The 23,400-nt window shown below is 39.6% G+C and overlaps 1 protein-coding gene across 18 annotated transcripts in view; it reads right to left on the reverse strand.

Annotated features, from left to right (window-relative positions):
* Nucleotides 1–23,400, reverse strand: part of TENM3 (teneurin transmembrane protein 3) — a 602,365-nt gene that overhangs the window by 144,615 nt on the left and 434,350 nt on the right. For all 18 annotated transcript variants that reach the window (XM_078069865.1, XM_078069864.1, XM_078069863.1 and 15 more), the window contains one exon: nt 15,531–15,769. In XM_078069865.1, the coding sequence (XP_077925991.1) occupies nt 15,531–15,769 (239 nt within the window). The remainder of the gene's footprint in view (nt 1–15,530; nt 15,770–23,400) is intronic.

Here is a 23,400-nt window from a genome sequence, read left to right on the forward strand (position 1 = left end):
TTAGGAATACATAGTTTTCCATAAATTAGCTTTTGTTTTGGATTTCCTGCTGTGTTCATATACATGTTGACGGAGTGTGTGAGGCAATATTTTGGCATTCTAATCCATTGTTATTTGTTACTAGCTTTCAAGTCTAATATTATCCGAACAGTCTATATCTTACTGGCCCAAACATGGTCATTTTATTTATTTTATTTTTTCCAAATATGGTCATTTTAAAATCGATATTTTTTTGGAAAGCTTTCATATTAATATGTACTCAAGCTGTCATTAAGAAGAAGGGGATTATCCTAACTATAGGATATTTTGATATGCAAAGGCACTAATAACACTTGAGGTAGCAAGTTTCTCTGAGTATTGTAAGATAACATACTAAAATCATAGGTTTTATGTAAACTAATAGTTTTGGTGGGGAGAGGGGAAAGGAGACAAGGAGTGGCTGCTGATATTTTATATATCCACGCTGTGTATTTTTCCTTTCTGTTCTTTTTTTGGCAGGATGGCATTAGTGGGAAGGTAGAATCACTTTGGCTATCGAAATGTCTTGACGGGACAGTGATTCAGTTATGTGGATTTGCCAGAATATCTGACTCATATTCTTTTGCAAATTAAATGTACATTAAAAATTCCACTTCTAAATTGCATTGCACTTTTTCTTTCTTCACTATGTAGGTTCGTTATCACACGTTGAAGGATGCTGTTGAGGAGAGTTATTCTACCTGTCCGCTGACGGCCAATGCTGAAGCTGACAGGGCTTATGAAAATCAAGCTGCTGTGTCTGTCACCAAGGGAATTAAGTCAGGACTTTGAAAACAGGCTGTTTTCCTAATGTTTCATTAGTTTTCTCTCATGTCCCGGTTCTGTTCTCTGAATGAAAGAAGCATTCCCTCTCCAATCTTGTGGAAAGAACAAAGTGTTCACCATTATGATAGGCTGTCCAAAGGGGCCAGTCATTATCAATCAACTTTGAGGTAACAGTTGTCAACGTTAAGGAATATGGCAAGAGGACCTATTTCAAGAACATTCGAAATACACAATGAAATTATTTACATGATCTGTGGACGATTCCCCACATGCCAATATACTGACTTGGCTGTTATCACAAAATGTATGTAACATAAGATTCATTAGTGACAGTTATTAGCAGCTTTGCCATGGATCCACTCATTATTCAAAAGCCTGTTGTACTGACTCAGTTTTCATCTGGATTCCTTTCTTCCATAATAGCTTTAAGAGCTACCTCCTCCTTTTATGTGACAAATGTGTATGTATGTTAATAATCTACTTAAACATAAAACTTTCTTTGGCTTGTTTTGGCTTTTTTAAAAAAAGATTTATTTATTTGAGAGAGAGAGAGAGAGAGAGCGCAGGGGGGAGGGGCAGAGAGAGAATCTCAAGGAGACTCCATGCTGAGCGTGGAGCCCTACATGGGGCTTGATCCCACAACCCTGAGATCATGACCTGAGCCAAAATCAAGAGTCGGACACTCAACTGACTGAGCCACCCAAGTGCCCCGGCTTGTTTTGACTTTTTGAAAAAGTAGTAGAATAGATCTGAAAATTACAAGTCTTTGAAATTTTAAGACACTTTGATCTTCATTATTAAAAGATCCAACTATTAGGGACATGGAGATTTCTAGAGGAAAACTGGTATATTAAAATATGGCAAAATCCATGGTTTCCTCCACATATGAGTGAAACCATATGATAATTGTCTTTCTCTGCTTGACTTACTTCACTTAGCATAATCCCCTCCAGTTCCATCCATGTCGATGCAAATGGTGGGTATTCATCCTTTCTGATGGCTGAGTCATATTCCATTGTATATATGGACCACATCTTCTTTATCCACTCATCTGTTGAAGGGCATCTTGGCTGCTATTGTGGACATTTCTGCTATGAACACTGGGTGTTATATGCAACTAATGAATCCTTGAACACTACATCAAAAACTAATGATGTATTATTATATGTTGGCTAATTGAACATAAAAAAATAAATTAAAAAAATATGGCAAAATCCAGAAAAACAGCCCCTTCAAAATAGTTCACTTCTCTAAGCGGTTACATTTGAAAGGGAAAATGTGATCTGGGAATGTGTGCATGTGCACACGTGTGTGCATGGTTCTCAGGTGGCAACTTTAAACAAAATCAATGACTCTTCAGGAATCTAGGTACAACCAGCTCATGCAGTTTGTTGTTCACCATCCGTACATCAACAAAAATGGGGTCACCATCTCCCTTATCAAGTTCTGTTGCATGGACTCCCATGCTTCCCCACTTCTGGTATCTAGTACATGATGGTAACTTTGACAGATCTTATCAGTTTTCCTTGACCTGCTTGCGTCATCACGCAGGTGGAAACAGATCCTCCGAAGCCAGTTTTCCAGCTGCCCCCCCATTAATCTGGGCCATCGTGGAGAGCAGGTTTCCTTACTTATGAACTTAACTATTATTAATGGATATTCATGAAGCACCTGTGGACATCTATTTCAAAGCAAGATACAAAGGGAGTCGTCATCTCTGATCCCCAGGACACCTGCTCACACTGCCAACCTGCTTTTGTATTTGGTGGTCTCACGCTCCTCTCCTAGAAATAAGTGGCCCACTTTTCCACTTTAAACATGCATTGCTTCTCTCTCTCTATGTGATTCTTTTCTAAGATCATAAAGAATTTCTCTGAAGTAGTAAAAAGCATCTAAAAATATCTTGACTCTAAAAATAGAAAATAATGGTAAAATCTGTGACTATTTGAAATGATTGAAATAATACGGGTTAGGTTTTATGTACAAATGCTATGTAACTCACACGGGCTCACTAACTACATCATGCAGTTCGGTTCTTAAACTACAAATGTAGTTAATGAAAAGATTAAGGATCTAGAATGAATTAAAAGGCCCAATGAAAGAGACCGATAGCATTGTCGGTCTCCTCAGTAATGATTCCTGTACATGTTTAAAAAAAAAAGTGCTTATCATCTTTATGATTTAATTTGAACCATCTATGTCTTTTTATTTTATAACTAAATATATTTTTACATTTATATGTTTATTTTTTTTGTGAGATGACTAGCTTAAAAATTTAAATACATTTTAAAAGAAAATTTTATAGCACTACTTTAAAGGAAAACATCAACACTTCTTGATACAAACAGAAGGCAACAGTAAGAATAAATGGAGTAAACTATAAGCAACATTATTAAAATCTATATAGAAATGATAGCCAGCAGAAGTGTTCTTTATTTGTGAAAGAGATGGGTCATGACATGCAAACATCTACTGAGACCTTCATTGTGACATAATCAGATACCATGGGGTAAGAAGACAAAAGGGAGTACATTCCTCATTTTGTCCTTCAGTCTTATTTATTCTATTGTCCACATACCACCTTTAAATTCTGAAATCCTTATGAGAAACAGTGCCCTTGATATAGTGGGGAAAAGTCCCAGGCTCAAGATAAAAAGACCTGGATTATGGTCCCGGTTTAAATACATTCAGACTTTAACACAGGACAAGCCACTGATTCTCTGGGCCTAAGACTTTTCTTTCTAAAAAGTGTGGATAATAATATTTGATTTACTAGATTGTTATAAGGAATAATAATAGCAGCTAACACTAATTGAGCACTTCCATTTTATCAGGCACATTAATTATTTTATTAAAGATTTCCAAGAGCTGTATTATTACTAATCCTGTCTACACTGATGAGGAAACTCCAGTTTATGGAGGGTTAAGTACCTTGCTCAAGATTACACAGCTAGTAAGTAACAGAGGTGGGATACAAAACTCAAATCTTGGGGCACCTGGGTGGCTCAGTCATTAAGTGTCTGTCTTCAGCTCAGGTCATGATCCCAGAATCCTGGGATTGAGCCCCACATCGGGCTCCCTGCTCAGCAGGAAGCCTGCTTCTCCCTCTCCCACTCCCCCTACTTGTGTTCCCTCTCTTGCTGTGTCTCTCTCTGTCAAATAAATAAAAAAAAAAAAAAAAAAACAAAAAAACACTCAAATCTTACTGCTTTGAGGTTCTGCACTTATAAACAGTATTCTAAAAATATGTTGTAATGGGATATGCAAATTGGACATTATATTTTTCCATATAAGATTGTGAGATCATCGTGGTAAAGACTATGTCTTCCCTTTGTGAATTCAGTGTTTAGGAGGGAAATTCAGTAATTGCTAAACTTAATGGAATTAAATTGACTGTGATATTGGTCATAATTACAAGGAAATGCCTATGAAAAAACAAATTAGAATATGCAAAATGCAAAACTACCTGCATCATTTTTTTCTCAGAATGAAGCTCCCCCTCCCCTCCTTGGGGTACTTGGGAGGCTCAGTTGGTTAAGGGACGGACTTTTGGTTTTGGCTCAGGTCATGATCTCATGGGTCCTGGGACTGAGCCTGGCCTGGGGCTGCACGCTCAGCGGGGAGTCTGCTTGAAGGTTATTTTCTCTCTACCCCTTCCCCTATTGGTGCGCACGGGCATGCTCTCTCTCAGATAAATAAATAAATGAATAATCTTTTTTTTTTAAAGATTTTATTTATTTATTTGAGAGAGAGAGAGAATGAGCAGTGGGGAGGGGCAGAGGCAGAGGGAGAAGCAGACTCCTCATGGAGCAGGGAGCCCGATGTGGGGCTCAATCCCAGGACCCTGGAATGATGACCTGAGCCGACAGCAGATGCTTAAACGACTGAGCCACCCAGGTGCCCCAATAATAAATCTTTAAAAAAAAAAGAATGAAGGGCCCCATATTCTAGAATCAAATGCGGTGATCTTCAAGGTAGCCTTGGATGTCCTTCTACAGCCCTGGCAAATGTACGGTGAATATGTGGAAGGCTTTCTCTTCTCTAGGGGCACAAGAAGGCCTCTGAAAAGTGATGAAGCGGACAAAAAACTCACTAGTGAAGGCAGAATGGGAAAGATCAGTCTGTAGGTCAAGTATTAGGGAGAAATGACAATTCCAGGATGGGAGCCAGCCAATGTCATGGCAGCCCTGCTGATGAAGACCGCCACCAGGAACGGAGCGCTAGTTCTGTCTCTAGAAACCTGAATAAGTCCCCAGTGAGGACATTCAACAGGTGAAGGAAAGATTGGAAGTTCTTATCTTTAAAAACACTGAATATTATCTCAAAAACCATCTTGGTATTATACAGAAGTGGGTCTAGATAAAACTATTAATTGTTCTTTGATTCCGTTTGGTATGTGCTTAAAATGCACAATGGAAGGGTCTCAAAGTAATGCCTTTTAGGTGCAACTCACTAATGGAAATTGGACATGCTGAGCTCTTTGGTTATCAAATGCAGAGCAATGTGACTTTCTTTTCCCAGCAACGTCTGAAATACAAGAAGCATATATTTCTTAAATTTCATCAGAACAGATTAATAGAGTATTCAGGAATGTTTATTAACAACTCAGATACTGTTTCTTTTAACAGTTTTAAAACGATCTTCTGGGCATACTTGATAAACAAAACTCTTAAAGTATGTATGTTTGTTATCTACAATTAAGGGAAAGGGACAATCAGAAAGACCATAATAAATCAGAACAGACGATAAATTTCTGTGACAATTTTAAATCCAGTTGCCCCAACTTTCCAAAGTAACATTTCTTTCCCCTTCTAGGTATTAACTACAGATAGGTTCCTCGCTATACTAACTCAACAAAGAAAACAAATGAATATCATCACTTTTTTTCCCCCTCAGACACATCGAGATTTTCTTTATTATGTTACAATATATTGGTTTTAATACTCCTGAGAATTGATTTTTTTGGGGCCACATTTAGGTTTATGTGGTCAAACTTAAAATTTGTCCTAACGTCAGCATTTGTCCAAACACATAATCCTACTTAATTCAGGCTTTAGCAGGAAAACCTTTTTCTAATGCTCAAATTCAGTAAGTTCTGTTTTTTATGCAGTCTCTAGTCTCCTACATTTCTCCTTTTTATTTTTTTTTAAAGATTTTATTTATTTATTTATTTGAGAGAGAGTGAGAATGAGAGACAGAGAGCATGAGAGGGGGGAGGATCAGAGGGAGAAGCAGACTCCCCGCCGAGCAGGGAGCCCGATGCGGGACTCGATCCCGGGACTCCAGGATCATGACCTGAGCCGAAGGCAGTCGCTTAACCAACTGAGCCACCCAGGCGCCCCATTTCTCCTTTTTAAATAGGCCTCAGGATGACAATTAAATGCTCACTGTTTGCATGCCCTAAAATATAATCTCCAAGAGAGCAAGGGCTGTGTTATCTTGTTCACTGCTGTAACTCTCACAGTGTCTCAATAAATAAACATTGAATGAACGATGGATAGATGAATGGACGGTCACTTCCTTCTCTAGAGTGACATTACAAAGCACTAACAAAGGAGCAGTGGAACCTCAATTTTAAGGAAGAAAGACGAGGTGTGAGGCGTCAGTAGACATTCTAAGGGTATGTAGAAACAATAAAAGAGTGGATACATATTTGAGTTTTATTTTACCTGTTATACTAGGATGAGACCTTTGTTTGAATATAGATTCAATAGAACTTAAAGGTTTTATGATGAATTCCTTCCTAAAACTCCTAGCCATCTATCAAGTTTGTAAAAAATCATATATGTGCCAGTTACTTTTCCTTTCACTCCTCTGTATGTAGATATTTCTCTCCGAACACACCGCTCTCAGTACCACTAATGTAAAAGCAAATGGCATATGCAACACCAATTAAATATTTATGCAATGCAGCGCTGAAATGGTAAATATTGTATTATGCTTTCCACTTGTCATTAGGCAGGAGATGTTGCTACATTCCATAAAAATGATAGCCTAAAACAGAGAAAACAGCACCGTCTTTCACAGAGAAGATATTTATGTCTGGCAGAAACTGGAGTTTAAAGGCATCTCTCATTATTGGTGTTGTCCTTGGGTGTTTTTCAAGTCAGGGAGATCTTTATATTTGAATGGTAAAAACAGTCTGTGTAAATAGAGTATTTCTCATATATTATTTACTTTAGCTGACCCCGTATCAAGCTAAGAGTAAAATAAATTATTTTGGGGGAGGAGAGGAGGAGCTTATTTCCAACATTTGTATTAATTTCTTGAAATTGGTGGTGATTTCTCTTTTATGGATAGTAATAAACAATATGAAGATAAACTCAAAACTGAACATTTGTATGTTGTGCTAATAAAAGGCAACAAAAAATTATGTCCAAAAGTTGAGTGTGCAGTATACAACATTTTTCTCACTGTAGGTTCAATTCAGAAGTCACTGATGAATTATACAGGTTTGGCTATAAAGGAACTAAATTCTAAGTGGCCTCTCAACCTTTACTAGGTTTCTTTATGATATGCCAGACATAGAAAACTAATATTTTCTATAAATTAATATTTTCTATAATTAATTAAACTAATATTTTCTATAAATTTCTATAGTTTATACTGAAAGTCAGGATAGAGTGCAAATATGACAAGAGCTAAACTTTCTGTGGATGCTGGAGGGATATATATGTGTGTGTGTATAGATATATACATACAACACATATATACACACACATACACACATACACAAACACACATACACACACACATACACACATACACAAACACACATATATGAAAACACAATTTCACTCATACAAAGTGCTGTCCTCAATAAGGAAAAAAATAATACAACTATCTAGAATGGGTTCTTAGTAGATTTTTTTCTTTTTTGAATTTACAGACTCACTTCAGAGTGCTGTGGTAGTATGCTTTATCGTATTACTATTTTCCTCCTCTTCTAGAGGTAAACTGTTCCATTCTAATCCTGCATTCCACGCTGAATCAGGCTTAAATATGTCCTAATTTCATGTGGCCAAGGATAAAATAAAATATTGATATACTGATTTAAAATTTTTAGTTTATACGTTTCAATCCTCTAAAATATAGGCAACATATTTTTTCTCCAATGTGATGAAATCACATTAGTAGTATTAAAAAGCTAGCATTCCATCTCAGGCAAAATGCATTTTCTGAATGTAATGCAACCAGGAGTTAGGGGAAGAAGCCATAGTGAAAAATGGTATGTAATTCATTGCTTGGCTGTGTTCTATCACCTAATAAAACAGCACTTTTATTACGAAGACATGTCCAAAAAGAAAAAAGAATGTCCCAACACATTTTATTTTGCCATATATATTTAAATGGTTGATTTTTCATGAAGCATAAAAGGCTGGTGTGTTTTCCCTCTAACCCTGACTTGCATGTATATAGCTAGGACCATAATCAATTTCAAGGTACACAGAGAGGTAAAAATGTTCATAAAATGCAAATCGACACAGAAGTAGGACAGATAACTGCCATGGAATCATAACTGCAATGAACCTAAATTCGACAGGTTATGTTTTGCTAGATCTAGGGAATGCTTATGTTGTTAAACAGCCTTTTTAGCAGACATGTGACAACATCTATTTTAGGAATCGGTTGGTAGCAGCTGTTCAGAGGAAATAAATAACTAACATGTATTTTTTAACCGAAAAGGAATACTGAAAATGCAAGTAGTTCTTTGCTTAGCAGCAAATGTCAGGAGTCCAGAAGAAAAACAATGCTGAGTTATTTCTTGTTATTAGGAAATGGGCTGACAGACCAGTCCCTTAAAAGTTATTTGTGGGGGGTTGGGGGGGACAGACTATGGAGCATTTGGAGGGAAATGGGAAGTGACTGTTAATAGAACAGGGTACCCTTTTTGGAGGTGATGGCAATGTTCTAAAATTGAGTGTGGTGATGGTTGCAAACTGCAAATACTGAATCATATACTTTCAATGGGTAAGTTGTGTGATATGTGAATTATATCTCAATAAAGCTGTTATATTTAAAAAAAAAACAACTGTCGTCCCAGGGATTATTTGTTGGGATAAACTGGGCCAAAAATTGAGAAAATATGTTAGCAAAATATAATTTGTTAAGATTTTTGTTTTCTCTCATCTTCCTGAAATTTAAAGAACATGTGCAAATACTTCTGATGCTACTCTACGTGGGAAATTATTTGAATTTTCAGACTCTGCCTAAAAGTATACGGAAATGTTAATGAGGCTAAATGTCCTTCAGGGTGTCACTGGAAGTTTGACTTGATTTTGTTGCTGTTTTAAATGGTGTTAACATAATTATTCCAACATTTATTTTGACTTAATAATGTTTCAATAATGTTTATGATTTATGGTAAGATTTCTGGGCATTTTCTGCGTGTGCAACATCAAAATTTCAGGTTAGCTCCCACCCAGGAAAAAGAGCGTTCTGTGAGTAAAGAATAATCAAGGTTCTTACTCATTCTGTAACCGTGCACAGAAGCAAAAGTAACCAACAGATCATCCCTTTTTTATCCATTCTTTGGTGAACAACTGCTGGATATCTGCCCATCTTTATAATTTTCTAATTTTAGAACAGAAAAAAAGAAGAATGAGTAAATTCAGGCCCAGAAAAAGTGGCACAGGTATTTTTTTGATAGGTCTGTATCACTAAGTATTATCATTGAGCTTCACTTTTGTGTTCAGTAGAACTTTCGTTGTGTAAAGATACACCAACTTAAAGAGTAATGCATTAAAGGAGGATTTTAATTGGGAGTTCATTCATCTAAAGAAAATCATAATGTGACTCTGCCGAAAAGAAGTCTGCCATGGGTACATGCTTAGAACATTTGATTTTTAAAATTGGGGTGTGATCAATCATGGCCCATCTATTCTATTATGTATCAGCTGTACCTTCTCAATTCTGCTCACTCCTCTATCCCAACAGGGTCATGATCTCCTACCTAGGCCAGTCTTCTAACAGCTGGTCTACACTTATGCTGTCAAAATGGTAGCCATTAGCCACATGTGGCTGCTTGAGTTTCAACTAATCAACAATAAAATTTATACTCCAGTTCTTTAGTTCACTAGCCATATTTCAAGTGCTCAATAGTCAATGTGCCTCGTGGCTACTGAATTGGACAGGGCAGAAACAGAATGTTTCCATCATCAAACAGAACAGCTGACAGTGCTGGCCTATGGCCTTGCTACTAAAAGTGTGGTCTATGGACCACAGCAGCATCACCTGAGAGCCCGTTTGAAATACAGACCCTCCGGGGCACCTGGGTGGCTCAGTCGGTTAAGTGTCCGATTCTTGATTTCGGCTCAGGTCATGATCTCAGGGTTGTGAGATCGAGCCCTGTGTTGAGGCCCGGGCTGGAGCCTGCTTAGGATTCTTTCCCTCTCCTTCTGCTCCCCCGCTTTAAAAAAACACATACTCTTTTGTTCTGCTGAGTCATGATATGCATTTTAAAAAGATCCCCAGGTGATTCCTAGGCAGACTGAAGTTTACGAAGCGCAAGTCTGTCTTCAAATTACGTGTTCTGGAATACCACTAAAGTAATCTTATGTAAAGAAGAACAACAACAGAAATGATGATTTTTCATTGCTATGCTTTAATATCTTCAATTTCTTCCCTATTTTCAGTTCTTTACAAACCTCAGGGGAGGTGGTATAGTAGAGCGGGGTCCTCGACACTTTCCCGTCCAGCTTCCATCATTGACTGTGTGACTCCAGGCGAGGTGCCTCCCTAAGTGATAGATTCTTCTTGTTAAATGAATGATAGATGCTTCTTATTAAATTCATTGTGTCGTGAAAATTAAATAAGGCAATTCCCATGCAGCTTCAAACACCATGTCTGGCCCACTGTGAGCACTCCACGTGCACCGCTGTGGGTACTTCACGTTTCTTCCTTTCCCCGCTTCCGATGACCTCTCTTCAAGGTGATCTCCTGCTGACCATTTTGTTGTCCAACCTAGTGAACTGAACTCTTCTTCATCTTTCAGGCATCACCTGCCAGATCAAGTCTTTCCCCAACATCTCTAGTCAGAGATTGGTATTTTCCTTCCTTTCTCTTCTAGTTTTTGTTCATAAGGTTCAAGTTGCTATGAAATTATGTACTCTTAAAAGTGTGTTTGTGTACGTCGCTTGACCATGAGCTTCTGGAAAAAAGCTAATTTGAACCTCTAACATCTATCAGAGTGCCCAGAAAAATGTTGACCTAAAAATAATTGTGGAAAAACCATAAAAGTACCAGAAGAAAATTTATGTGAATTTTAAAAAATACTCTTTAGAGTGAATAAAGACTTTATAAGGTATAACATGACAATCAGAAATCATAGAGAGGGCCTTCTGGGTGGTTCAGTCAGGTAAGTGTCCTACTCTTGATTTTGGCTAAGGTCATGATCTCAGGGTCGTGAGACTGAGCCCCATGTTGGGCTCTGCGCTGAGGGTAGAACCTGCTTGAGATTCTCTTTCTCCCTCTGCCCCTCCCCTTCTCCCCGCTGGCTTGTGCGCTCACATGCTCTCTCTCTCTCAAAACAAGAAGAAATTATAGGGAAAAACTGATAAATTTAATCACCTAAAAAATTCTATATGGTATATGGCAAAACAATTATAAGCAAAATTAATAACAAATTGGAAAAGATATAGCACATATGACAAATGACTAATACCCTAAATAAACACTTGCAAATCAAAGGGAAAAAAAGGGAGAAAAGCCCCAGTAGAAAAACGGGGGAAACTAGGCCATTCACACACACACACACACACACACACACACACACAGAACTAGAAATGGTCAATATGTCTATGAAAAGATACTCAGTAATAAGTGAAAACAACAATAAATGTTTTAGCCTGAGACTGTCAAGGGCCAAAAATATTGATAATAAGTAGCATTTGTAGTTGTGCAAAAAGGGTAATTTGGCCATGGTTTTGCAAAATGTAAAACATACCCACTATTTTGGTACACCCTTTCAAAGAATTTATTCTGATAAAAAATATTCTGGGGGTGCCTGGGTGGATCAGTAAGTTGAGGTGTGACTCTTGATTTCAGCTAAGGTCATGGTCTCAGGATCCTGAGATCAGCCCCCTGTGGGGCTCTGTGCTCAGCGGGGAGTCTGCTTGGGATTCTCTCTCTCCCTCTGCCCCTTCCCCCACTTGCATACGCACTCACTCTCTCTCCAAAATAAATAAATAAATCTTTTAAAAATATTTGATCGGGGCTCCTGGGTGGCTCAGTCGTTGGGCGTCTGCCTTCGGCTCAGGTCATGATCCCAGGGTCCTGGGATTGAGTCCCGCATTGGGCTCCCTGCTCCTTGGAAAGCCTGCTTCTCTCTTTCCCACTCCCCCTGCTTGTGTTCCCTCTCTCACTGTCTCTCTCTCTCTCAAATAAATAAATAAAATCTTTAAAAAAAAATAAAAAATTTTGATCAACTCAACACACACACACACACACACACACATAAAAAAATAGTCACTGCATTTTTGGGAACTGGTTAAACATAGCCACTAAATAAGATCATACACATATGATATTTAATAAATGATAAGTGAGAAAGCCTGGTACCATACGCATGGACAAATATCTGGAAGGGTACACACCAAGAAGTTAACAAGTGGTTACCTATGCAAAAAGTTCACAGCGACCTATGGGAATGTATTTTCGCTTTCTTTTTCACTCTTTCCTTATTCTCTGGAATTTTGACACGAATAGGAAAAACAAACAACAAAGCCTGTTCTCCTCCCCCACTCTCTCCCTTTCAGAAGTTATTCACCTTTACTCTGCTGAGATAACTTTATCTTAGAGAAGAGAAATGCTAATATTACATTCTCCTAACTTCTCACGACCTTCCTGGAAGGTGACAAAGAACAGAAGTTATTCCTCAGGCTTTTTATTTTCTTTCTTTCTTAAGGCTTTGGCTTTATATTGACAGTCAATATGAGAAAAGGGACCTCTAAGGAAATGGGGAAAAAAAGTGTAAGGATGGCTGCCCTTTTGTTAAATGTTGTGAGGTCAACCTGATGAGGAAATCGGTCTCCCCATTGATTCTGGGGTTTATCAGACTGATCTAAGCTGGACAGGCAAGGGTCCCTTGTCTCTATCTCTGCTGTATGCCACATTCAATAGAAAAGGACAACCTTCCCTGACGAGAAGCGCCCTGTTCTTGTTTTCAAGGGTAGAGGCAGTCTCTTCGGCCTGAAAAAATGTATCGTGTTAACTGATGAACAAATCCTTTACCTGATTTTAACTACAACGAAAAAATCATTGCATTAGTGTGTTAGTCATTTAAGTACAGGAAGACCAGTAAAAATGGTAAGTATATTTGGACTTAATTAAAGCAACGGAAATCTGAGATAATTCTTTGATGATAAAAGTAATTTTTGCCAGAGAACAGTTGGATCGCACTGCCTTAAGTTCTAGCACAAGAACTAGATCATAACAAATGTTCGACAAATACCTGTTGAACTGAGTACATTAACTATATAATTTGTGTATTTCCATGTGGGGCGAGATAAAATCAGAGCGACAAGTTGATGACAGTGGAATAAACTATAATGTGCTAATTACGAAACAGGAAAACAGGCAGCTTGAAGAAAAGGAACATTCTGAGTTTTTACTTAGAAGTCTGATACTTAATTATATTCACTAAGGGGCCCTTGAAAGGAGGACAAGTCTCACAAATAACAGGGAGCTAATCTCATATTAAAATGTTATTTTTCCGGGGCGTCTGGGTGGTTCAGTCGTTAAGCGTCTGCCTTCGGCTCAGGTCATGATCCCAGGGTCCTGGGATTGAGCCCCACATCGGGCTCCCTGCTAGGCGGGAAGCCTGTTTCTCCCTCTCCCACTCCCCCCTGTTTGTGTTCCCTCTCTTGCTGTCTCTCTCTCTCTCTCTCTGTCAAATCAATAAATAAAATCTTTTTTAAAAAATGCTATTTTTTCTGCTAGTACCCACTGTAAATAAAACTACATGGTATCAGAACTGATATTACAAATATTGCACATCTGGTAGGGCGATCAGAAAGGACGCCTAACAACAGAGCAAAAACACAGACCCTGACTTCCAGCCCCACATAGTTCTTGATCTGTCTGGCATGTACCATGGTAAAAAAAATCCCCAACAAATATGTATGCTTATTTTATTACATCCCATTTATGCCTGGTGCATTTCAGAACCTTTTATAATTCTTTAGCAGCACACCGCTGACAGATACAGGTAATTTATACAACTAACTAGAAGAGATTCTCTTAATGGCTAGGTATTTTCTAGCTGAATACTAGAAATCTGTCTCTGAATACCGATTTTTTGTTGTGATATTCCTCATTTACCTTGAGTTATTATGAAAGAGCATAGTGCTGGTTCATGAGTGTGGGATCTTGGCCAAGCAACAACCCTGGTGGTACCTGGTTGGAGCATTTTTACGAGGAGGGAGTTAACTCGGATTGAAAAATGACAAGAAGGTTTCATCTCTGACGGACAGTGGCTCTATGAGATGGTGTATGAAGCACAGTGATGGGGATAATGAGGCTGTCTCCAGATTCAGTGGGAAGGAGTGCCCTGATTCATTAGTGATATCTGCCATGGCCAAAGAACTGGAAGTTACAGTATACAACACGCCCCAGAGTTGCCATCCCTGACTCAATTATCTCTAAAATTCCCTTATGCTTTACAATTCTGTATTTCTCTTAAATGTTGTGATTCAAAATGGTTATTTCACTTCCCCAAATACATCATTTATAAGGAGTATGGTAGCGAATGACAGAAACGGGTTCACGGCAAAAGCATCATCCTGTTCCATATATGGCTCCGTAATACTCGTATTCGGTTCTAGAATTTCATGGGCATCACAAATCGCGTTATAAACTTGAGGACGCATCACTGGCTATGGCTCTTGTTGGGTAAACCATATCGCTGGTGATGAATCTCGGTGGACCCCATTAGCATTTCGATGTGGAATGCCTTTTCCACACTCACAAACAGATCAGAATCTGATGTGGTCGTTTCTGGCATTTACAAAAGCCATTTCCAATAGTCCAGACGCTCATACATGTTATTAAACAGTTAAAGAAAAGCACTATTTACAACTTCTATTAGCAGCTCCCATCATGGGGGTTACTATGGACTGAAAACCATGATCAATACGACGTCAGAAAAGATGAAGAGTCCACATATATGTATGAGTATGTGAGCCATTCATTGTTTTATGGATGCACCGTTCTCTGGAGACTGCTGAGTGCAAGATGATGATGATGTTGAGTGCAAGCTGCTCTGAGTGCAAGACGACGGTGCTGAGTGATGAGTTTTACACTTAGATAGCTGAGTTCGCTGGAAGGTGTGTAACGTGGCACAAGTGGTGGAGAGCTCCCCATCGAATATACATCGAAGGGGACTCCTGCGTCGTGTCCCTTCCTGCAAGTGCACGAATGACTGTGCATATATGAGATGTCACAGACCTACCCATGTTTCAAGAGGGATACGCCAAACACAAGTTCACACTCTAGTCTGTGGCCAAGAATACACCTCATTTTTTGTGCAAATACAGCTTTTCTATTTATCCAAATTTGCCCGAAGATTACTGAAGACGCTCTGCGGATTGATACGGTATTAGCTAATCCCTCCTCCAGAAAATAAACCTGGTAATATACTTCTTGGCCACATAAATGGATAAAACCAACAAGACAACAATACAACATCCCGACATACAGACAAAGTAACTGTTAAACTGTGTTCTTACCTATGAAATACGATAGGAGTACTGCCAGGAGCACGGAGACCCCTACAGCGCAGAGGGCAGTACATTTCCAGCTACAATACTTTGAAGACTTCTTGAATTTAAAAGCACTTCTTGATAGGGTGTTTCTAGGCAGTGGCCGAGTAGGCGGCGAATAAACAGAGCCAGATGCCATTGTGTATCCTGGGGCTGCAGTGCTGAACAGTGGCGTTGTCCCTGTTCCTGTTTTGAATAGGAAATGCCTGCGGAACAGGAGAATATAATCAGAAGATACAAATATGCTAACGAGTGGGAGACAGACACACCTATACATTAGCTCTTCCCCGTCTTCTCTCTGTCTCCGTCTAGTTACCTCATGTAATTTAAAAAAATAGAAATTAAGGAAATATCTTAACCAACTCATAATGGTGACTCTGATGACAGAAATTGACTTGTAATGTATATACAAGTATTGAAGAACACCGATTATGACCATCCTTTCAAGTAGATATCTTGAGATGCTAGAAAGTTATTCTAATCATACCATTTCCTGCACAAAACCGTTCTGGAACTTCCTCGTATGAACTGCATTAAGAACATAGTCACATTCCACTTAAGACAAATCACATTACTTTGTAGCTACATGTGTATTTATCACTATGTGAGACTATGTACTCGTATAAACAGAAGTATGCCTGATCACGTTGATGTTCTGCAGACTGATTTATTTTCTGGAAGTCCACGGAAACATTCTAACCCCAGCCTGCTCTCCCACTAACAAGCACTATCAAGCTTGGCCACAGGCAGCTGGTCAGGTCTCGAGGGATGCAAACTAATTTTATTTTTAGCTTATGTCAAACATAACCGGGGAAGGGGGAGAAAGAGGAAGGAATCACAGAACACTTCTAAAACCAACCTAAATAAATGAAGAAGTCAGTGAAGCAGGTTTTAGATCAAATACAGAAACAGTCTCTTAACAACTGAGCTGGATGGCTGTGGAGGAAGCTGCCTCTAGAAGTTGTACATTCTCTTATTTTGAAAATGTGTAAGCAAAAATTAAATGCTCACATGACAAGAGTGCTGTATGAGAAATTCTTCAGGAAAGACAGCTATTTTAAAATTCCTATTAACAATAAAAGTCCCCCAATTAAAGAACAAAGCACCATGTTTTTCATGGTTTATATTTCATATTGTACCAGTAAGTTATTGTGTATTCACTTTGTGTCCTAACATGTATTATTATTTTCCCTAATAACATGTCCAGTGAAGTTAAGAGACTGTGTTCTCTCTTACATATTCAGGAGGTTGTGGGTATTCTGGCATATTCCACTATGGTACAATACAGTTTTTATGAAAGATGACGACGGATGGTACATGGCTGAATATTTTAAATTTTACTACTGATGTACTTATTTTAATGTGTTAGAAAATAAATTGAATATATCAAATAACTTAAGGGGTTCAAAGGACAGAACTTGGAAGCTAGACTATGAGGTTCAAATCCTGATTCACTGCTTAGCAGGTATACACCCTTGGGCAAGTTACTTCATCTCTTTGTGTTTTGGTTTCTTAATCTGTAAAATGGGGACAGTACTAACCTCTACCCTTCAGGGGTTGCTATGAGGCTCAAAGGAGTTAATATTTACTGTAAAGTGTTTGGAATATAGTAAGCACAACAGAAGTGTTGGATAAATAAAAGAGGAATCAAACTCATGATTTTATGTACATTACTGCTTATGTATATTATTGTGAGGGCTAATCAGGTACTTAAGTCCCAAAGAATCCATTTCAAGAAAGTTACTAAGTGATTAACTGTGTAGCTGGAGTAGAAATTGGGCAAAAGTCATGTAAGTTTGCCTAACACAGGCATAGTGGAAAGAATTCTGGAGTAGAAATCAGATCTGAGTTTAAGTTCCTGGTCGATCATTTCTTAGATACGTGATCCTACGAAGCCTCAGTTTTGTTGGTTTTCATCTGTAAAATAGAGGTAATGAGTTGCTTATCTCACAGGGTTGAAAACCAGTTAATGTATCTAAAAATGTTTTGTCAGGGATGCCTGGGTGGCTCATCGGTTAAGCATCTGCCTTTGGCTCAGGTCATGATCTCCGGATCCTGAGATCGAGCCCCCATCAGGATCCCTGCTCAGTGGGGAACCTGCTTCTCCCTCTGCCTGCCGCTCCCTCTGCTTGTGCTCTCTCTCTCTCTGTGTCAAATAAATAAATAAATAAATAAATAAATAAATAAATAAAATCTTAAAAGAATGCTGTGTCAACCACAAAAATAGAACAGATGCAAATGACCAATTGCTACTTCTATAACTTATACTAGTAACTGTACTGTGAATCCATTTTCCCCCAAGGCAAGGTTTAAAGTTTATAGTCTGAATTAAATGTTATATTGGAAACAGCATTTTTTGAATCTCCTACCATATCCCTATTCAGCACGGTTATTAAGAATGTGGGCTCTGGGTTCAAATCCAGACTTCACCTATAATGAGCTGGATGATGTTTAGTGAATGACTCAAATCTTCTGCGTCTTGGTTTTATCATCTGTAAAATGGGAATATGAGTAGTAACTACTGTGTAGACATTTTATGAGGATTAAATGGAAGTAACACACATGCCATGTATCTATTAATGTCTAGCACAAGGTAAGGGCTCAACAAGCAGTAGCTATTTGTCTTCCCCAAGTCACGTATTAGAACCTGTATTCCAAAAGACCAAAAAGGATCATTTGAGGACTTTAAATTCCAATTCAAAATGTTAACAGCCTCTAAAACCGATGTTTGCAAAATGAATTCCTAGGTTTACAAACTTGATATTGGCAGTTCTACACGCGGGCAGGGACTCCGGATGAGAAGACGGGTTGTACCAGACCAAGGAGGAACCTGATCATTCAGATGAGCTGCAAGCAACCTCTTTTTGTAAAGGACCAAACAGTAAACATTTTAGCTTTTTCTGGCCATGCCCGCTCATGACACCAGCCACAGATAATACATAAATGATTGTGTGTGGCTGTATTCAAAGAAAACTTGATTTATGGACACTGAAATTTTAATTTCATAGAATTTTCCCAAGTCATGAAATATTCTTTCTCATTTTTATTTTTTTGTCAGTCACTTAAAGATATAAAAACCATTCCTAGCTCACAATCACTACAAAAACAAGTAACAGGCTGGATTTGACCTGTGAGTGGTAGTTGGTCCTCTGATCTGAATTCTTACCTTTTTTTAGGATTATACATGAAGAGTGAGCAAGATGTTCAGCAGCCCAGAGGAACAGACTATTTCCTGGATGCCGCTGGAGAGGATTTAACAAGGCAGTCTGAAGGATGCATATGCACAGCTCTTGGAGAAGGTGACACTGACTTGGTCACTCTCCATCCCACCCACACCATCACGCTTTCTTTCTTCAAAGCGCTTCTTACAATCAGTTCTTGTTTATCGACTTGCGTGGGGGGTTAAAATTGTACAATACTCTTTAAAGTGTGTTATTCCTCCTGAAATTGCCCACCCCCTCAGCTGTCTTTGCTCTACTTCACTTCTCTCAAGTCCAGTGGCTGCTTCACCATGCTGCCCCCAGGAGAGAGGAGACAAAATGAGAAGCAGAAACAGCCTGGGTCTCTAGCTGGTTTCCTACAGCCCTGTCTACTGGGGAACAGCCATAATGTTTGGGAGAAATACGGGGTGAGATGAAAGGGGGTTTCCCTCCAGATGAGGAGGAAATCTGCGGGAGGCGAGCTAATAAAACAGAGGCTTCCACAGGGCCCAGGGAGAGACGCCTGCCCTCTGCTTCGTAGGCAGCATCTTGGGGAGCTGGCATGACTCCAGGGAGGTATGAGGCTCTCTCTACTACTCCTATGCCACGCATGAGGGTACAGAAATAGCAGAGAGCGCTACCTGATGAAACTATGGACAGAAACAAGACACATTTGAATAGCAACCAGTATGGTGGCCCATGGCCAAAGGCAGATTCCATTTCCTTGCCTTAGAACCTCTGGGGAAAAGAAGACATAGAGAGGATTTGGGATATAACCAAAATGTGTGAAAGATACAGAATTTAAGAGTTTAAAGGTTTGCCTTAGATCAGAAAAAATTTCTCATTTTATTATGTAGGAGGGAAATGCGGAGAGGTTCGATGAGGGCAGAAGATTCACCGTGTCTCAGAGACACAGGCCCTGCTCTTGGCTTCCCTGGTGTTGGAGAAGTAGGGACCACAGAGTGTGTCCGCAAACCTGACAGAAATAGAAACCTGTATCTTAAATCGCAGACAGAGGCCTGAGGGGGCATCAGGATCCCAAAGAGCAAACGGATGCATGGAGCATGTAGGTGTTTCAGTCAGAGAGAGCCTCCTTGAGATTTCTGGGCCTCAGCATCATTTGTAAGAAGCAGAATTACTTCTATGGCTTCAAGAGTAGGTTGGATATAGCAGAGTGCCCGCTGGGCCTGAAGAGGCCACGCAGGTAGGAATGAAGGCTGTCTCAGCAATAACGTGGCCATCAACAATGGAGGAAGAGACAGCATGAAAACTCAAGTGTTTTGGGGGCGCCTGGGTGGCCCAGTCAGTTAAGCGTCTGCCTTCGACTCAGGTCATGATCCCAGGGTCCTAGGATCCAGTCCCACATCGGGCTCCCTGCTCGTTGGGAAGCCTGCTTCTCCCTCTCCCTCTGCCTGCCACTTTCCCTGGTTGTGCTCTCTCTCTCAAATAAATAAAATCTTAAAAAAAAAAAAAAAAGAAAAAGAAAACTCAGTGCTTTGGTGGAGAAGACTCAAAGATGAGGAGCTTGTTGCTATGCCCATAGCATCGTGTGAAATAGCAGGGGAGAGATGGGGAGAGACCAAAGTCACCTGCGTAAAGTTTCTAGGCATGAGAGCTTTAAATAACATTTAGATAGAAATATACTTAAAAAACTGTTTATCTTTCATACTGAGGTGATGAATAAGAATGATATATCCACAGCACTAATCTATTGTTGGTCTTTTCCCATTAGGATGTGAGCTCCATGAAATCTTACTCACCTCTGTATTTTCACAAGTTAGAAAGTTCTGGGCACATAGTAGTTGCTCAATAAATAATGTAAAACAAATAAAATGGTGAGCACTGTGCTGATCGGGAAAGTGAGTCTCAGAGAAATCAAGAACGAACCTTGGCTAAAGACCTATAGCCAATAAATTAATCATAAAATTAAAGTTGAAAATTACAGGGACCCAAATAAAAACCATCCCTGGAAAATGTGTCATAGCTTTATTCAAAGCAGTTTGAGTCATTTCAAATAGGAAATGGGATTTGAGGCTGCACCTATGCAACCCTAAAGATTCTGATCATAGCCCCGACCCTGCAAACACGCATCTACCATGTGCAAAACTATGAGCCAACCTCGAATCAGGCATCTTGGTTTCAAATTCCAAAAGTTGAAAAGTTTCCAACATGAGGTCCTTCTGCTTTGGTAACCCTGGCAAAGAACTTTTTCACAAGCTAGGTGTGAATTGCTATGAAATTATTATTTTTTCTTAAACCAAAATGCAACTTTGAGATATTGTTGAAAACAAAGAGGTAATATTCAAAAATACACTTCATCAATATTAGTGGAACTGGAGAGTAACTCTATACTTTGGAAGAGTTTCTGACTTCATATATACATTTAATTTTGTTGCTGCAAGAGAAGAGAGAATTTAATTGTATTTTTTTTTGGTCACTGACTTTAAAACTCAGAAGTACATCTCCCTTTCCTCTGTCTAAATGACTATCCATATCAAAGTAATGCCCTGGAGACACTATCTATTATATCTTAAAATCACTGGTCTTTGGGGCGCCTGGGTGGCTCAGTCGGTTAAGCGTCTGACTGTTGATTTTGATTCAGAGGTCATGATCTCGGGGTTGTGAGATCGCGTCCTGTATCAGGCTCTGGGCTGGGTGTGGGGCCTGCTTAAGATTCTCTCTCTCCCTCTCTCCCTGTGCCCCTCCACCCCCCACTGGCACTCTCTCTCTCTCAAAAGATCAAATCATCAAATGAAATCAAATCACTTGTCTTCAATAATTTTACATGGCTTTCTAGTATGTAAGCACAGAAAGAAGTTGCAAAGATGGTTTAAATAATGTATTTTTGGGAAACTGTTTACAGACAAATGGTATCATCCGTGTAAGGGCGATTCCTTTAGATAAAATTAGGCCTCCAAGCAGGTATGTTAAAACACACAAGCAAAAACTTCTTGGACACTAAAGTAGACGAGCAGAAAAGGTCTTTGTCAACCTATTTTGTATAGAGTGGGACATGTGGTTTCAGATTTGGTAAAAATCTGATTTTTAGGTTCAGATAAGACGACTTCTTTCCAAGGTCAAAAATGGCTTTTCCATTGCAACACAGAAAATGTAAAACGCTGACGAGAGTATGTTGGGACTAATGTACATCTTTAAGCCCAGAACTTCTTTGTCCAACACAACGTTTAGTGTATGTACACTCCACCACGATCAAATAGAGAAACAGCCCAGTGGGCACTGAAATTCAGCCGTATGAAGAGTATCCCACGAGTTTTCTTACGAGAGAATTATTCTGTCACCGAATTCTCCATCAGGCACATCCTTCCCTGTGTCATTCTAGCCTCTCCTGATCCTGTGACTTTCTGCCAGGTCATCCAGCCTCGGGAATATGCTTCTCATGTATAAAAAAAATTCTGCAAAAATTACCATCAAAAACATACGGTTTTGACCTGGCATCCCCATGAGGCTTGCAGAAGAAAGGGAGGAATTTTCTTTACTTCTCAGCCCGTGTTTGGGAATGAGAAAAGTGAATCCTGTGAGAATATTCCCCATTGTATTGGGCAATAAAGCAGCTGCTTCTTTTTTAACACAGAGCACACGGGCGCAGGCTGATTCTGTACTGATGTTTCTAATGATGCCCTGCGTGACGCCTACCTCCACTCCCTCAGCTCTCCGAGCCACCGTTTCCACTCTGGTGATGAACTAGACAGGCACACTTGGAGAGAGACTATCAGAGACTGAGAGGAGGAAAATCAATTTCAAAGCCCCAAAGACGGTCGGTGCAGAAGGTCATTGAACACTAACCATTGCTTTGTGGCTTTGGAATCTTGAGGGGGGATTCTATTTAACAACAACAACAAGCAGACAGGAGCCGGCGAGCTGCACGCACCGCATTATTCATATTCGCCGTGTAGCCGCTCCAACAGCAATGGAAACAATTAGTCTGCATTAAGCACAATTAATAACTTATCGTTTTTCTTCTGAAGCTGAAAGAGCTGTTTCTTTGTTGACCGGCCTTCGGGACCGACCTTTTCATTTCAGCTTCCGCCTTCTGTCCTAGCTTATATTTCCCACCGATCCTGTGATGGATCTTTTTACGGGTCATGTCACAAATTTAAAATTAGTAGGGACAAGGACTGAATCCCCTCATCTTTCCTGCTGCCCCCATTCAGGCCTTTGGGTTACTAGTAACTTTATCCTGTAGGTCTCACTGAGGGACTCAGGGGTAAATTTCAATTAGTCTTCTAGCCTGCCTGCCCTGTGCAGTCCCCTACCCCCCAGCCCAGTATCTACCCTGCCAGAGAACCCTGCAGTCTTTCCTTTATGGCTGCCTGCCTTCCTGCCTTCCTTCCCTTCCCTCTCTTCTTCCCTCCCTCTTTTCCTTCCCTCCTTCCTTCCCTCCTTCCCTCCCTCCTTCCTTCCTTCCCTTCTCCCTTCCCTTTTCCTTTCCCTTTTCCCTTCCCATCCCTTCCCTTCCTGTCTGTCTGTCTTTTTTGTGGGGTTGAGAAGTTCTTCGGAGTTCTTTACACTTCAACGTCCTCTTTTGAACCTATTTGGCAGAGGCAAAGGAGAGGCAAAAGTAACATTTTCATTTCACATTTTCTACTCTCAAATGAAACCTCATGTTTTAAATACTA

The sequence above is a fragment of the Halichoerus grypus genome, chromosome 3 (assembly GCF_964656455.1).
Source record: "Halichoerus grypus chromosome 3, mHalGry1.hap1.1, whole genome shotgun sequence".
Lineage (NCBI taxonomy): Eukaryota > Metazoa > Chordata > Mammalia > Carnivora > Phocidae > Halichoerus > Halichoerus grypus.